Source organism: Macroventuria anomochaeta (genome assembly GCF_010093625.1).
Source record: "Macroventuria anomochaeta strain CBS 525.71 unplaced genomic scaffold BU25scaffold_14, whole genome shotgun sequence".
Taxonomy (NCBI): domain Eukaryota; kingdom Fungi; phylum Ascomycota; class Dothideomycetes; order Pleosporales; family Didymellaceae; genus Macroventuria; species Macroventuria anomochaeta.
In genome coordinates, this window is record NW_022985375.1 from 617,384 (window position 1) to 632,349 (window position 14,966).

At 52.9% G+C, this 14,966-nt stretch overlaps 8 protein-coding genes across 8 annotated transcripts; 4 read left to right on the forward strand and 4 right to left on the reverse strand.

The window, feature by feature from the left end:
• Positions 1–325: 325 nt before the first annotated feature.
• Positions 326–1,255, forward strand: BU25DRAFT_42999 (uncharacterized protein). The gene has a single exon (XM_033708579.1). It carries the CDS (start codon positions 479–481, stop codon positions 1,058–1,060), a length of 582 nt encoding a protein of 193 aa, XP_033562461.1. The 5' UTR covers positions 326–478; the 3' UTR covers positions 1,061–1,255.
• On the reverse strand, positions 1,199–2,564 carry BU25DRAFT_410364 (uncharacterized protein). Its single transcript, XM_033706265.1, has one exon. It carries the CDS (start codon positions 2,472–2,474, stop codon positions 1,452–1,454), a length of 1,023 nt encoding a protein of 340 aa, XP_033562462.1. The 5' UTR covers positions 2,475–2,564; the 3' UTR covers positions 1,199–1,451.
• Positions 2,565–2,674: 110 nt separating this feature from the next.
• Positions 2,675–3,525, forward strand: BU25DRAFT_410365 (ankyrin). Its single transcript, XM_033706266.1, has one exon. It carries the CDS (start codon positions 2,825–2,827, stop codon positions 3,365–3,367), a length of 543 nt encoding a protein of 180 aa, XP_033562463.1. The 5' UTR covers positions 2,675–2,824; the 3' UTR covers positions 3,368–3,525.
• BU25DRAFT_410366 (uncharacterized protein) lies at positions 3,216–4,945 on the reverse strand. Its single transcript, XM_033706267.1, has one exon. The coding sequence runs from the start codon at positions 4,590–4,592 to the stop codon at positions 3,603–3,605; it is 990 nt and encodes a 329-aa protein (XP_033562464.1). The 5' UTR covers positions 4,593–4,945; the 3' UTR covers positions 3,216–3,602.
• Positions 4,946–5,339: 394 nt separating this feature from the next.
• On the forward strand, positions 5,340–7,380 carry BU25DRAFT_43010 (uncharacterized protein). Its single transcript, XM_033708588.1, has 5 exons — positions 5,340–5,631; positions 5,682–6,029; positions 6,082–6,374; positions 6,427–6,639; positions 6,707–7,380. Exons 1-5 carry the CDS (start codon positions 5,595–5,597, stop codon positions 7,322–7,324), a joined length of 1,509 nt encoding a protein of 502 aa, XP_033562465.1. The 5' UTR covers positions 5,340–5,594; the 3' UTR covers positions 7,325–7,380.
• BU25DRAFT_43011 (uncharacterized protein) lies at positions 7,381–8,518 on the reverse strand. The gene has a single exon (XM_033708589.1). It carries the CDS (start codon positions 8,372–8,374, stop codon positions 7,436–7,438), a length of 939 nt encoding a protein of 312 aa, XP_033562466.1. The 5' UTR covers positions 8,375–8,518; the 3' UTR covers positions 7,381–7,435.
• Positions 8,519–8,698: 180 nt separating this feature from the next.
• BU25DRAFT_439708 (MFS transporter-like protein) lies at positions 8,699–10,741 on the reverse strand. The gene is made up of 5 exons (XM_033709119.1): positions 10,238–10,741; positions 10,056–10,192; positions 9,636–10,009; positions 9,336–9,586; positions 8,699–9,282 (listed from the first exon to the last, which is right to left on the reverse strand). The coding sequence occupies exons 1-5, from the start codon at positions 10,415–10,417 to the stop codon at positions 8,764–8,766; spliced, it is 1,461 nt and encodes a 486-aa protein (XP_033562467.1). The 5' UTR covers positions 10,418–10,741; the 3' UTR covers positions 8,699–8,763.
• A 172-nt stretch (positions 10,742–10,913) lies between these two features.
• On the forward strand, positions 10,914–14,306 carry BU25DRAFT_366999 (acetyl-CoA synthetase-like protein). Its single transcript, XM_033703860.1, has 3 exons — positions 10,914–11,243; positions 11,294–13,741; positions 13,790–14,306. Exons 1-3 carry the CDS (start codon positions 10,941–10,943, stop codon positions 14,225–14,227), a joined length of 3,189 nt encoding a protein of 1,062 aa, XP_033562468.1. The 5' UTR covers positions 10,914–10,940; the 3' UTR covers positions 14,228–14,306.
• Positions 14,307–14,966: the final 660 nt, after the last annotated feature.

Here is a 14,966-nt window from a genome sequence, read left to right on the forward strand (position 1 = left end):
CGTCTGTTCAGTGAAATCTTCGACGCTGGACGGCTGTGTCTTCGAGAAGCTTGATCTGCCGTGGCCCCAATTAGGCCCCTGAAGCACGCACACAACTGCTGCGAACATGCACGGCACTGATATTGCGCTACTCCACACGAGAGGCAACCACCAGTGAGCATAGCGAACACCATGAGCCTAGCGAACAACAGTGGGTCAGAACAGTCAACATGAGCCTCGTCGACAATGAACCTGCATTACGAACAGCTGGCGTTCGTATTCGCTCTCCCAAACAGCTGTTCAGCTGTTCAACTGTTCAACTGTTCGGTGTCACCAGTGATGTTACAACCTGAGGCTCGCACGCCTCACCTGGCTCGGCCCACGCCAAACTGACCTGGTGTTTCATTGACCTGCCCACGGCAAGGCTCAACTCTTTCTCACACACTCAGCCGCGCCCACAAACAACCTTGAAGACTGCAAAACAATCACTTGTGACTACATGTCAAGGCGCCCAGATGTGGTGTGTAAATATGGACGACCCACTCGTTGGCGGGGTGAGCATCGTGAAGCAGGTGAAGGGGGTACGAATCCCGCTGTTAGACACTGCGTACTGTCGCAGGAACCGCGTCAGCGCCCTTGGTCATGTGAGAGGATGATGCCTGAGGGTTTCATCAGGATACACCAAGGACTGGTTCGTTTCGCAATCTCGGTGAATATTTTCTTCACCCTGATGTTGCACACACGTTCATGTCGGCTGCCACCAAGCGACTTGGAGTACACAATGTCTTCTCGGCGGGGTTGGTGTGCTCCTCCTGCATACAGCAACACGTTCGCCTCGGAAAATGCTCATACCCCTATGCAGCCCGCCCTGAATCAGCGCATCCTCCTTGATCTGGCAGTTCGTCAAGGCAGAGCTGTTTCATATCTCCCGTCTGCGTGGACAGTTACCTTCTATGGTCAAGCGGTGAAGCTTGGGCAATCCTATCCTGGTGGTGATCTGACAGCACTGACTTGCAAGCCGAGATTATACAGATTGCCGACATGTGAATCACGGTCGAAGTCATCGCATGAACATGTGTGATCGTCGCCGTTGGGAGAATGTAGATGAGGCTGGAGTAAGTCAAGGGGCGATGGATTTGCACTGTTCAAGCCTTGCGGAGCGTCTATGAGTATGAGGGGGATATCGATGGGTCTTAGCAGCCGTTCAGTATACGCGGTTCTTCACTCGAGATGATGTTGAATGGTTTCGTAGTGACTAGATAGCTTTATGCAATGCATCTGTTCAAAATCGTCTCCGATTGTCGAGCTTTAAGACTTTCGACTGGCACTGTGATAAAGATGCCTGAAACCTAAACGCCGGTCCCTAACGCCCTCGCTATGCATGAACCCTTTGATGCTGTTCTTCCTGGTTCTCTTCAGAGTACCTCGACCTGAGTTCTCTTCACACCGTTCATCCACTCGTTACCACCACGCTAACGAAACAGCCTTTTCCCACCCGTCCTCGCAGCCGTCCTCTCCACGCCCTCCAAACTCATTCCCACAAATCCAGCACCCCCACCATCTCTATCCCTCTTGTACCGCCTTAGCGCCTCTCTCAAGTGCGCCGGTGTCAATGGCCCCTTATCGCACTGCTTCAGCCTCTCCTGTAACCCCGCGTCCTTCGCGATCTCGACCCACAGCGGCTCACCCCTGTCGACCTGATTAAAATACAGGCCTGCGCTCTGGATATCCGCATTCGTCGGCTTGTTCCGCGGATCTTTTATATGCGCGGACGGGCGACCCAGGGACTGCGCCAGAACTGGGGGTGGCAGGTTCGGGTTGGGCAAGTGTGTACGAGATACTGCCCACTCGTCGCGGACGGTGAGCGCGCGGTCGATGATCTCGCCCATGAAGGATTTTGTGTAGGATGTCACTGCGATGATGACGGGCTGTGGGACGGACTGGGAAAGCGTCTGATTCACGAGTTTGCGGACGGTTTCGCGCTTGAGGCGAATGCGGCGGTATGTAGCGTAGCGGTCGGCTTGGGAGGGTGTCATGTATTCCATGAGGACGCGCTCGTGTTCCTTCTCGAGATTTTTGCGGTCTGCCATGGACTGGCCGCCTTCGAGAGCGGTGTCCATTTCGTCGTCCATCATGTCGTCGTCATCTTCCTCGTCGTCTTGTGCATTGCCATCAGCGTTGCCGTCGCCGTTTAACGCGCTGCGTGTATCGCCTTTTCCGCCGCGCATGCTGGAGCCTGCGGTGCTGGCATCGTCTGCGTTCTTCTTCCGCCTCTTCTTCCCACCTGCGCCGTTGATGACTGATGTTGTGGCTACACTGTCTACTGACGGTGAGCGCGAGTAGCGTGCTGGCGATCCAACGCCTTCGGTCTCCGGTGAGAAGGCATTGCGGAGCTGTGAGGGTTTGCGCTTCTTGGTTTGTGCCGATGATAGCGAGGAGATGCTGCCGCGCTTTTTTGGCATCGTGAACGACGGCATGTGCGGCGGAGAAGCCATGGTGGCGGGGGGCTGCGCAGCCGAGGAAGACTTGGTGAGGTCGGGTCGTGGGGTCGAAGCTGTGTTGATCGTACGTCCTGGAGCTGGTCAACGACTTGCGGGAGTCGCGTACCACAAATGGCGCTAGTGCGCGCTTTCACCACGCTCGATCGTGCGTCATCCCGCTTCCAACGGTGGTTATGTCATCAACAATCCATGGCATTCTACACAACTGCTAAGCATTTGTGTACTAGACTTGAAACATAGACGGCCGCTTGATTAGATACTTTAATTCAATCACCTCACCCCTCACATATATTATTACTTCACATTCTGAAGTACCTTGAGCAGCACATATCATACACTATACCATGGCTTCCGAACACACATCCAACGGTGTCCCACCAACAGCAGAGGGAATGAACGGCACTCCAGCGACCAATGGCACAGCTCCAACAAACGGAACATTACAACCTCCTCAATCCGTTGCTGATCTCCCTCCGGCAGCTCTCGACCTCGCTGCCAGATTGTTCGATCTAGCACGCGAAGGCAACACCACGACATTGAAGCAATACATCGATGCCGGCGTGCCCAAAAACCTTACCAACTCAACCGGAGACACCCTTCTGATGTTGACATCTTATCACGGGCACGCAGAAACAGCCCAAATGCTGCTAGACGCGGGTGCTGATCCGAATGCGCTGAACGGCCGTGGGCAGAGTCCCATCGCAGGTGCGGTGTTCAAGGGTTATGAGGACGTTGTGAAAGTACTGTTCGAGGCGGGTGCGAACATCATGGGTGGACAGCCGAATGCGGTGGATTGTGCGAGGATGTTCAGGAGGGATGGGTTGTTAGAGTTGTTTGGGACAGAGAGGGGAAAGGGGGTGGAGGTGAGAATTGATGAGCAGGCGTGAGGGGACTTAGTCGACGTGGATACGTGTGTGAAGACCGTACTAGAAGGACTTGATGTGTGCATTGTATAATGATAGATTGGGTATAATATGCATCACGACACGACATAACACAGCGGAAGAAGATATTGGAAGAGTAAACCTCGTGAGGTGTTTTCAGACAGCTACACTAGCCGCCTGTCCCATGATTCATTTCCGTGATTGACCTTAAAGAAACCGTTCCCGCTAAACTGCATGCTTAGTTCTCAGCCAACAGGTTGGCGAAAGACTCGCCAGACCTCTCCTTGGTGTGCTCAACCTTCTTCTGGCCGAGCTTCTCCTTCGAGAAAGCAGCAGCGTAAGGGTTGAGACGGAGCTGCACCTGGAAGTTCTTGAGAGGGTTCTTCTTCTGTACAACACCGCGCTTGGAGACAGCACCGCCACGGACAGGGCGGAGGACCTTCTGGATGTCGCTGGAGTTGATGATCTTGGACAGGTCAGGCTGCTTCATGATGGTGGTAGGCAGGAGGAAGTCCTTCTTGAGAGCAGAGGGCTCGCTGGTGGAGCCGTAGATCTTGTCGAGAGCAGAGAAAGCAGACGACGACCAGACGACGAAGCGGCCAAGGTGACCACCAGGGGCGAGCTGGAGGAGGTTGAGCGAGTAGACGGAGCTGGTCTCGACGCCGGGGATGTTGCGGAAAGCAAGCACGAGGTCCTTGCCATCCTCCTCAGGGTTGTAGATGACGAGAGGACCACGGCGCTGCTTGTGGCGGCGACCCCTCATCTTACCCTTACCAGCGCGGACCTTGCGAGAGTTCTTGGCCTTCTCGATGTCAGCACCGGCACCGACAGCCTTGAGAAGGGCAACAGCGGCGGAGGTCTTCTTGATGGCGCCATCAGCGAAGGCGGTCGAGGAGACGACGAGGGGAACCTCAGGGACGGTGGAGATGGCGTGACCGCGGGCAAGGAGAAGAGCAGGGCTGCCAGAGGCGGCGAGCGCGGAGGCGGTCGCGAAGCGCTTCTGGTTGAGGTTGATCTTCTGGTGCCACTTGCGCCAGACCTTGGTGGGAGCGAACATGCGACCGGAACGGCACATGTTACCGAAGGCGGCCTGACCAGCGCGGTGAGTACCACCACCGGAGACACGGGGGATACGGGCAACAGCGCGACCGGTACCCCAGGACTCAGCAGAGGTCTGGTGACCAGCCTTCTCGGAGACGGCGTAGGGCTGGCGGCGGTTCTTGTTCATGCCAGTGTGGACCGAGTGGACAATGTCAGGGCGGATGGGCGCCTGCAAATTTGTTAGCCACCAGTTCTGGCATCGAAAAAGCCTTGCTCTTGCAGCCCGCTGTGCATTGCGAATACTGAGCTTGTGAGTCTCGAGGTCATGTTGCTAATTGCAAAATTTGCACCCTCGCCCCCTCACTCCCAGTCCCACGTATTTGCAGCGCGTGCGGTGTCGTTGTGTGTTCGAGCGGCCAGCGTCTCGCAGCGACTGACCTTGAAGACATTGGGGACGGCAATGGTGTCCTTGGAGGACTCGCCCTTGGGGGAGATGACGGTGACGGTCGGCCTGGACATGGTGGCTGTCGTGGATTGCCTGTGGTTAGTATCGCGATGCGAAAAAGTTCGAGAGATTGGGAAGCAACGACCAGCGTGTGGGCGCCAAGGGTCGCTTAGCAGAGTGGGGCTTTTCGTTGGCTGGTGCGGTGGACCCCTGTCAGCGCCTGCCTCGAACATCAATCAGGACGTCAAGAACAAATGCACAGCTCGACGCTCACCTCCAGCTTTTAAACCCAACCCATATATACTATGCGCATTTGATTAGGAGTCGCCTATGTTGCTTTTATACCTGCTTTCACACTCCGATATAGCATCGCCGTTGTATTCCAGATGTGAACACATTCGAAGGCCTTCAAGCGTCAAGCCATTAGCCACAAGCACGTCCTTCATCGATCGAAGGGTCGATCAGAATCTCCATTAAATTCCATAGTCACACTCCTGCGCTCTCGAAAATAGCTGAAGCTTGTCTTCGTCACCAAGCAGAGCCTGCAATATCCGGCGGAGGACTCTCGTGGCTTCGCTGAGTCATGATTCCACCGAAGCTAGCATAGTCACGTAAATTCATGTACATGCGATCCAACCCATACCAGATCTACACAAGCTTCCCATTCGAACAGTCATCTTGCAGTCGAAGCTCGCACATGTCTGATCGACCTACCTGAGTCTGCAGTACCATGGCGCAGACAAGATGCCGAATGCGTCGACCAATTGCTGGACTTGCAAGCGTAGGTTGCCTCATTTGACGTCGCAATCTTACTTACTGACTCCATTCTAGAGCGCAAAGTCGGCTGTGACCGGGCTCTGCCAACCTGCATCAACTGCAAAAAGGGTCAACGAACCTGTCAGGGTTATGGGCTTCGCCTTGCCTGGCCTGATAAGCAAGACGGACGCCGCAAGCAAAAGCGATATGAGGTGAACGATCAAGATGTCGTCACCAATTACCTTCCTCAAAGAGATGGATGTTTTACCTTTCTTAACACTGTGGTCGAAGATCTTGATGGCAGCAGACTGTGTGTTACAGATCTCATCAACGGCGAGTTGGTCAGCATCATGTCGAATGCGATCCCGATATCAATCAACCCAATCTCAGTCAGTGAGCAGAACGGCATGTTGCTCAATCACTGTGTGCTTCTCAAATCCTTCTCATCGTCCAAATAACCACTGACCACGTCTAGATGATTTGGAGATAGCTCGGATAACAACCACTATTGACGATGACTCGAACGGCTTCCGCTTAGCACTGATCCCAATGGCACTTTCTTCACCAGATCTGTCCGCTCGAAGCATTCTCCACTCCACTCTCGCCATTGCTTGCTACCATCTCGGTCGCCCGCAGCAGGCACTGAAGTATAAGTTCCGAGCGATCAAAGACCTGAGCGACAGCTTCGCCAACCTGTCAATTGAGACTGTGGACTGTGCATCCAAGACCAGACACTTTGCAGCCTGTATGATGCTGTGTGTCTACGGAGTATGCTTTTGGACTTCCACGTATCACTCGAGGTCGCTAATGGAAATCAAAGGTCTTCGACGAGTCCGACACCGCGTGGTACATGCATCTTGAAGGGGCAAAATCCGTCTACAATACGATCCCCGAGACTGTGAAATCTACTGCTGGCTTTGAGTTCCTCAAGCCGTGGTTCCAGTATCATTACATCTTCAGCCAGTACACCTACCCAGCGCAAGTGGCGAACCCTGAGATCTCGCTGCCATCTAACACGTCCGAGAATCGAAAGGTACGTCGAATATCCGACATGATGTTCATGAAACGGAGATCAAGTATCCCAATCTGACTTCGAATAGATCATTGGAGTACTGGGGTGCTCGACCGAAGTGCTCCATCTGATAGGATGTACAAATCAGCTACAAGCAGCAAAGCCTGCCGTGAGTCCTGCTGGCACTGCTGGAAATCCCTCATTAACTGTCCCCTGCGAGCATTTCGGGATACTTTCTCGAATTGAGAACCGTCTGCTGAACTTGGAGCAAAAGCTTCTCATCCAGCCTGGCTCAACATCTGGTATCATCAACGACACGCGCATCACTTTCACCGCAGAATTGTACAGAATTGCTGCAGTACTCTACTTTTACCAGACTGCCCCCACGACCTTCGTCCCTGCAAGCAATCCCCAGCACTCTCTACGCAACGGTTTGAATATCCTATGGGAGATGAAGATCTGTAGCAGCCCTTGGCCCCTCTTCATCTTAGCCTGCAGCGTCACCGAAGACGAGGATCGCATTCGAATACTGGACCTGATGGAGACGAGTGGGGCAAGGAGGCGCATCGGAAACTACAGCATCATCATCAAATTGGTCAAGGCTGTGTGGAAGAGACAAGATCTCGTCAGCGACGAGAAAGCGAAGAGGAATGTTGATTGGCGGGACTTAGTTGAAAAAGGTAGCTACATGCCTTCGTTCATCTAATGACGAGATTTTACCACAAAGGGTTGCGCTCTCTCCTTGATGCCATAGGCTTCAACACACAACATTAGCCCATAATCCGAACGTACGGCAGTCCTCAAATGCTCTCACCACCTACCCAAACATACTCCTCACAACCCTCTTCTCCTCCGCCCCTTCCGGATACGTCGGATTCTCACCCAAATACCTCACCCGATTCTCTCTATACTCCCTCCCGTTACTCCCCTGCTCCAACTTCCACACCCCTTCAATCTCCCTCATGACATCTGGGTACCGCCTCCCTGTCTTTCTCGCAATCGCCTTCGCCTCCGCCGCATACGGCGGTGACCTCGGATCCGCCGACCTACGCTCATCCAACCAGTACAAATACGCATGCCTCGCGCTTACCAAGTCGCCCATTATCCACTCATCGACTTCATTCGGCCGCTGACCGGGAAAGATATCGATCGTGAATGTCTCATCGAGCCGGAGTTGCGTGGTGTCGAGATTGATGGTATCGAAAGCTGGGAGCGCGAGGCCGAGGGCGTTGATCAGGCGTGTGTCGCGGATAAAGAGGTGGTTGACCGAGCCGTCTTGAATGTCGGCGGCTACTTTGGTGATCGGACCTGAGGGCGTTTTGTGAACCAGCATGTTGGTTACGTGGGTGCTGGGGTAGTACTGCGCTTGGACTTCCTGGAGGCGTTGGATGGGGAAGGCAGAGGGGTTTGTGATGGGGATTGCCAGTGTGGTGTTGGGGTCGAGAGAGGCGTATAGGTATTCATCTGAGTCTTCTTCTCCGTCTGTGTAGTTTTCGTCAGTGGATATACGGCGAGCGGCTGGCTCATAGTGCTCAGGGGGAGAAGATTCTTTCTCCAGAGTAGGGGTATCATTGCAGTTATTGCTGGTTGCGACGTCTTGTATCTCCGTGCCCCGAGCAGCCATATGATCGCCCGCTGGATCGCTCATCGTAACTACTGGTGTGTTTTCTGGTGTTGCGGGTATCGTCAAGAACTGTAATTCATCAGACCTCGGTTGTCGAAGCTGTAGCTCTTCATTGTTTGCCACAAAGCCCATCGTGGCAAACAAGGCTGATGCTTTTCTGGATGTGTGCTGTTTGATTGTCTGCAACGTTGTGTTAATATTGGTGAGCTCGTTAGTGATACAGTTGGACTGAAGATGCGTCGGGTTTGTACTAGGAATCGATGATGTTTGTGTGGGTTCGCGATGTTAGGCGCAAGCGAGGTGGCGCTTTCACTTTCATCACCGTCGCTTCCTGGCGGTACTTATCACCCGATCACTTCTGAGGTGGAAGTTGCGAGCCAACATGTCAACCATTGGGTTCAATAAAATAGTAAGAGCGCCCTCGCTTGACGTGACGCTTAACGTCAGAAATCTTCGGTTTGCTCGCAGACAGTAGTCCATAATAAGTTTCAGCAGACCTCCTCCCTCGATCGAAATCATCCTTAGTAGACGTAGAAGTTGATAGCCTCGTTGTTCTGAGCACGGATCTTCCTGTTGTCCCTCATCAAGATGAACCTCAGTGCCCAAGCGCAGGCAATGACACCGGCAGAGAAGCCAACACTGGCCCACATAGCCATCGAGAAGCGGGGTTTGCTGCTATCTGGCCAGAGATATGGCGTGTATACGAAAGACAGATTTCCCAATGTGTTCGCGATAGCAATGGCAACAGCCTTCTTCTCATCGGTCTGTCCGAGTACAGAAGCGGTCCAGGACAGGTTGATGTTGTTGACTCCATAAGTGGCACCGACAAAGAGCACCATGGCGAAGTATCGAGCGCCAATGTTCAACGTGAGTGTTCCGATCATGAAGCCGACGATCGCAACAGTCTTTGAGAGAGTGATGTGCCAGGTGCGCTCATTGAATCGTCCGGATGACCATGAGACAGCGACAGAGACAAAGGCAGACAGCAAGTATGGCGGGCACGTAAGCACGAGAGTGATCGTACGGTTGAAACCAAGAGTCTGAGTAGCAGTCAGTATCCGTTCAAGGAAGAGAGCGAGACGATGTGACATACCTGGACAACAGTAGGCAGGAAGTTCTTGAAGCCGTTGGCGGACAAGTGGAGGTTCTGCATAAGTGCGAACACCCACATGCGGTAGTCGGTGCAAGCTTCACGAAGACCTTTCCAAACGCTCACCTTATCCTTCTTTTCGGTAGTGTCGAAGGCAATCCTGCTGTGGGCCAGTTCGCGCTCCTCTTGTGTGAGCCATCGTGTTTGGAGGGGTGCGTTGGGGAGCATGAAAAAGGCGAGGACAGCAACGCCAACTTGAAGCCATGTCAGTCATGCCCACTTGCGACATCCTGAAAAACTTACCAGTGATCGCACCTTGGATGATGAAAAGCCACCTCCATCCTTCAAGGCCGTGTTTGCCTTCCATACCGGAGAAAACGGGCGCTGCGATCAAGCCAGAGAATGCACTAGCAAGCAGGTTGCCAGTGTAGAAGACCGACATCCTGGTGGCACTCTCTTTTCGGGTGTAGAACATGGAGATCAAGTAGACTCCTCCAGGATAGAACGGCGCTTCGGTGATACCAAGGATGAATCGACACGCAAGCATGCCCTTGTAGTCCTTCACGACTGCCATAAGCGTAGACACGATAGCCCAGGCCATCATCCAGCCGGACATGTACCATGAGGGCCTGATTCGGTTGAGCAGCATGTTGGAGGGAACCTGGCCGACCAAGTATCTGCAGGACGTCAGACGAGACCGTACTATCAGGACGGGCGACTTACCCAACGAAGAAGATAGAGACACAAGTATTGTATTGAACGCCTGTGAGTTTGAGGTCCTTATCCATGTTATCGATCTTGCCGTTGACAATGGCATTGCGGTCGAGGAAGTTAAGGAAGTACATGAGCCAAAGAATGGGCTGCCTGCGTTAGCTTGTGAACGTCCTGCACATCGGGGTACTTACCATCATCCAGCGATCAAGCTTCTTCACGAGAGCAACCTCAGCAGGGCTCTTCACCAGAGATGCTCCGAACTTGTCAAGCTCTTCATACTGTGGCTTGATAGGCTGGTCATTGACACTGATCGTGTCGATGTGCTCACTAGAGTTCTTGGTCTTGGTCTTGGTCTTGGTCTGATCGGTCATGATGGCTTGAAGGAAGAGAAAGATAGTGCTCAAGGCGCTGGGTTCTATGGAGGTCTCGACATCTGATCTGTCTTTATACCAGCCTTGCCAAGCTTATTATTCACGGTGGTTTGTGGGGTTTCACATGCGGGGTATTGCGACCCCGTGGGGTTTGGTGGCATCTGCGGGCGTGCTAGCAGTATGCAGGATGGTCATGATGATCTTCCTTCGCGTCAGTGGGGAAGGAAGGAAAGACGAATCTCGCATGCAATGTTGCGCTAAAGTCGCCGGCACACTCGGTGCACAGATGAGCTCAGTGTTGAACTTGACTGCATCAGGGAAATGTCTGTCGGATGTGTTATCCAGATTATATTGTAGCTCAGGATTGGTGGTAAATCTGCAAACCCTCGGATAACGCCATGCGGCTGTGGAAAACGAGTCCGGGGCCTTCGGTTGTTCTTAGCGCCACCTTAAGGATACCTTCTCCGTTACCACCCCACGTTCTGGGCAAGTCACTTCCGCATAAAGCACGCCACGGTTCACAATGCTGGGCTCTACATATCCTCAATCTACTGAGCAGCCCTTGGAAAGGTGTGAAGGCACAATGTCACGCACATACACAGCGACCGAGAAAAGGCCAACAAGAACGCTTCTTCCAACACATGATGCCGAAATCTACACCATCGATGAGCTGATCAAGCGACGTGCATCAGAATTACGAGATTCACCGCTCATTGGATACCCCAAGGAAGGTGTAACAGATTACGAAGACCATTCAGCTTTCGCGGTGAACAAATATGCCGATGCAGCCGCAGAGGCCTTGCAACGGAGGGGACTCAAGAAAGTGGTAAGTACAAGAAATGCCCAGACGGAGCTTACGCTGACACCAAGTCATAGGATGCCTCCCTTGACAAGGCCCCTGTCGTTGGCATTATCGCCCACTCTGGACTACCCTTCGTCATCACATTGTTGGGTCTGAGCAGACTTGGCTATGCCAGCCTTCTATTGTCAACCCGACTAGCAGCCCCGGCCTTGATTCGCTTGCTTGAGCTGGCCGAGTGCAACACTCTTCTGACTACCTCACACTTCCACCCAGTACTGGAAGAAGTCAAGACCGAACGTGGCACTACCGTTCTCGAGCTGCTAAAGCATGAAGAGTACTATGGCGTGGACGCACCCAGCTTCCATCGCGCTTACGACCCATATAAGGAGACGACGAAGAACGTTGTCATCATTCACTCTTCGGGCTCTACAGGCCTACCTAAGCCGATCTATCTCACCAACCGCAGCTGTATTGCAGCGTTCTCGACAAACTTGGATAGAAAGGCCTTAATGACACAACCTCTATTCCATAGCTTTGGCTTCTACGAGACCTTCCGATCGATATACTCAGGGAAGCCGATGTACTACTTCAACTATGCATTCCCCTTAACGAAGCAGAACCTCACAGCAACACTCGCAGCCGTCAAGCCTGACCTACTGTTCTGCGTACCGTATGTTCTCAAGCTTCTAGGCGAATCAGAAGAAGGAATCAGGTCACTTGCAAAGATTGACCTCGTCATGTATGGTGGCAGTGCATGTCCTGACGACCTTGGAGACATGCTGGTCAAGAACGGTGTCAATTTGGTAGCCAATTATGGCGCCACCGAGACAGGCAGATTATCGACTTCTGTTCGTCCAACTGGAGATCATGCTTGGAACTACCTTAGAATTCTGCCCGAGGTAAAAAAGTATGTCCTGATGGATGAGATCGCCCCAGGCATCTTCGAATGTGTCGCACTTGATGGTCTGCGCTCCAAGAACACCATCAACTCAGACGATCCACCTCGGTCCTTCCGCACAAGAGATCTCTTCATGCGTCACCCAACAAACCCGGACTTCTGGAGGTTTGTGTCAAGACTTGACGACAGACTTACCTTGGTCAATGGTGAGAAGGTTCTGCCGATCCCTATTGAAGGCAGGATACGTCAAGAGGGTCTAGTCAAGGAGGCAGTCGTGTTCGGTGACGGCAAGAGCCTTCCTGGTATTCTAATCGTGAAAGCCGATATTGCTTCGCATCTGTCGGATGCCGACTTCGTTGAACAAATATGGCCCGCCGTCGAAGACGCAAACTCTCGTGCCGAGAGCTTCTCACGGATACCAAAGGAGTTGATCGTAGTTCTGCCTGCCGACACCACATATGCGAAGACTGACAAGGGCACCTTCATCCGTGCGCAAGTCTACGCACAGTTCAAGGACCAGATCGAGACCGCATACGCCAACTTCGAAAGTGGTGATGACGAGGTCGGCACAGTGGCGCTGCCCTTACCGGAGCTCGAGACCTATCTGCTACAAAGGTTCCAAGAGAATCTCGGTGTTAAGCTCTCGGCAACAGACGACTTCTTCGCTTTGGGTATCGACAGTCTGCAGTGCATGAAGATGTGGAGCCTAATGAAGAAGGAGCTCGACCTTGGTGGGCGCCAGTCTCAACTTGGTCAGAATGTCCTGTATGAGACTGGCAACGTCCAAGCTCTCGCTCGCCACATCAATGGGTTACGCACTGGTAATGCAGAGCAAGCGAAGGACACGTACCAAGTCATGCGTGATCTTGTCGCAAAGCACTCCTCGTTCAAGACATACGATGAAGAGTATCGAACTACACCAGCTACTGAGACCGTGGTCTTGACAGGTGTCACTGGAGGTCTGGGTGCTCATCTCCTTGCTCAGCTCGTCCGCGATCCCAACGTGTCGGCCATATGGGCACTTGTTCGAGCATCATCAGAACATACCGCCTTCGAGAGGACGTTACAGAGTCTCTCATCTCGCGGCATCTATCTTTCGGTTGAGGAGATCCGCAAAGTTATTGCTGTACCCTCCGACCTCAGCAAGCCAGACTTTGGTCTCGGTGCATCAAGGTTTGTGCAACTGCGTTCGAGTCTCACTCTGGTCATCCACAGTGCCTGGGCAGTCAACTTCAACATTTCCGTAGAGAGCTTCGAAGATCAGCACATCAAAGCGGTACCGAACTTCATCAACCTCTGTCAGTCAACGACACATGGCTCGCCAGCACGTTTCTATTTCTGTTCGTCGGTCTCCTCGACCGGAGGTACACCGCGGCCTGGCACAGTCCCTGAGACGCATGTCAGAGATATCGCGCACGTCCAAGGCACAGGCTACGCCAGGTCGAAATACGTTGCAGAACAGGTCGTTCGTAACGCGATGAAAGATGCAGGTGCCCAGGCTAGGGTATTAAGAATCGGTCAGCTCGTCGGTGACAGCAAGGTCGGCGAGTGGAATACAACGGAGGGCATACCCCTCATGATTCAAACGGCAATCACACTTGGTGCATTGCCCCAGCTGGACGAGGTAAGTCTTCCATACCCGCTCTTCGCCCCCTTACTAACCATTATTTAGGAGATGACCTGGTTGCCAGTCGACTACGCAGCGCGCATTATCCTCGACGTATGCAGACCCGACCGTGCTACGTCACGAGCCTCCGACCCGGGCCTCGTCTATCATGTTCTCAACCCCACCCGCTTCCACTGGACAAAAGATATGCTGCCTGCTCTGTCTGCGGCTGGTCTTGAGTTTGAGTCGTTGCCAACAGACCAGTGGATGGAGAGGCTACGCAACTCCGACCGCGACCCGAAGAACAACCCTCCGATCAAGCTGCTTGACTGGTTCGAGAGCAAGTACGGTAGCGCTGCTTCTACAAAGCCGAAGGGACCGTTGGAGTACATAACAGAGGAGACTGGAAAGGACAGTGAGTCGTTTGGTCAGATACCCAGCGTAACCGATAGTCAGTACATGGGAATGGTGATTGATAGGCTGAAGAAGCGCTGGGCAGCATAGAGACGAGATATTCTCGAGCATATATAAGTACTTAGACAGCGTTTTCAGAGTTTGGGGACCTAGCAGTCCGAGACAACTGAAACAATACATACACACACATTATATCTTCTTTGTATGTTGTTGACTCATCAAGGGTGGACGTGGTCAATGTTCCTACATAAATAAAGCACCTCCCACTTTGCATGCTGCGCCATCAAATAGACGGTTGAAACCTCGAATGCACAACGCTGTTTATAAAATTGCCCTATCGAAGGATCGACTCTGCATAAAGCCTTCCTCCTGCGTTTCCGGAAGCACATCGAAGCCACATTTCCATCTACCTCAAGCCTAAATTGGATGTCGTCGATGATCTGACCGGTGACGATGATTTCTATGATTGGTCCTTTCAGAAGCACTGCTCGCTCCTGCTGGTCTAGGTTGCGAATGTCCTTGATGGATAGAATGCGCTGTTCCATGTCGGCCGACAACGAAGGTCCATTGATCGCTGGCGCTGGCACTCGGACGGGGCGATTCTCGACGTAGACAATATTTGCACCAGGTACGCGCGAACTATAACCCTTGATGGGAATGGTGGGCTGCGGAGCAGTCATAATACTGTTGGAAGTGGTGACTGTTTCGTTATAGGTGGTTTGCAAAATGTGCGGCCCACGTCTTTAGGTTTGGCGACTTCAACGTGAGATGACCCAACTTTGGGATGTTGGCGAACGGTACCCGGTAGTGCGGAGAAGCGGCGTTCAAG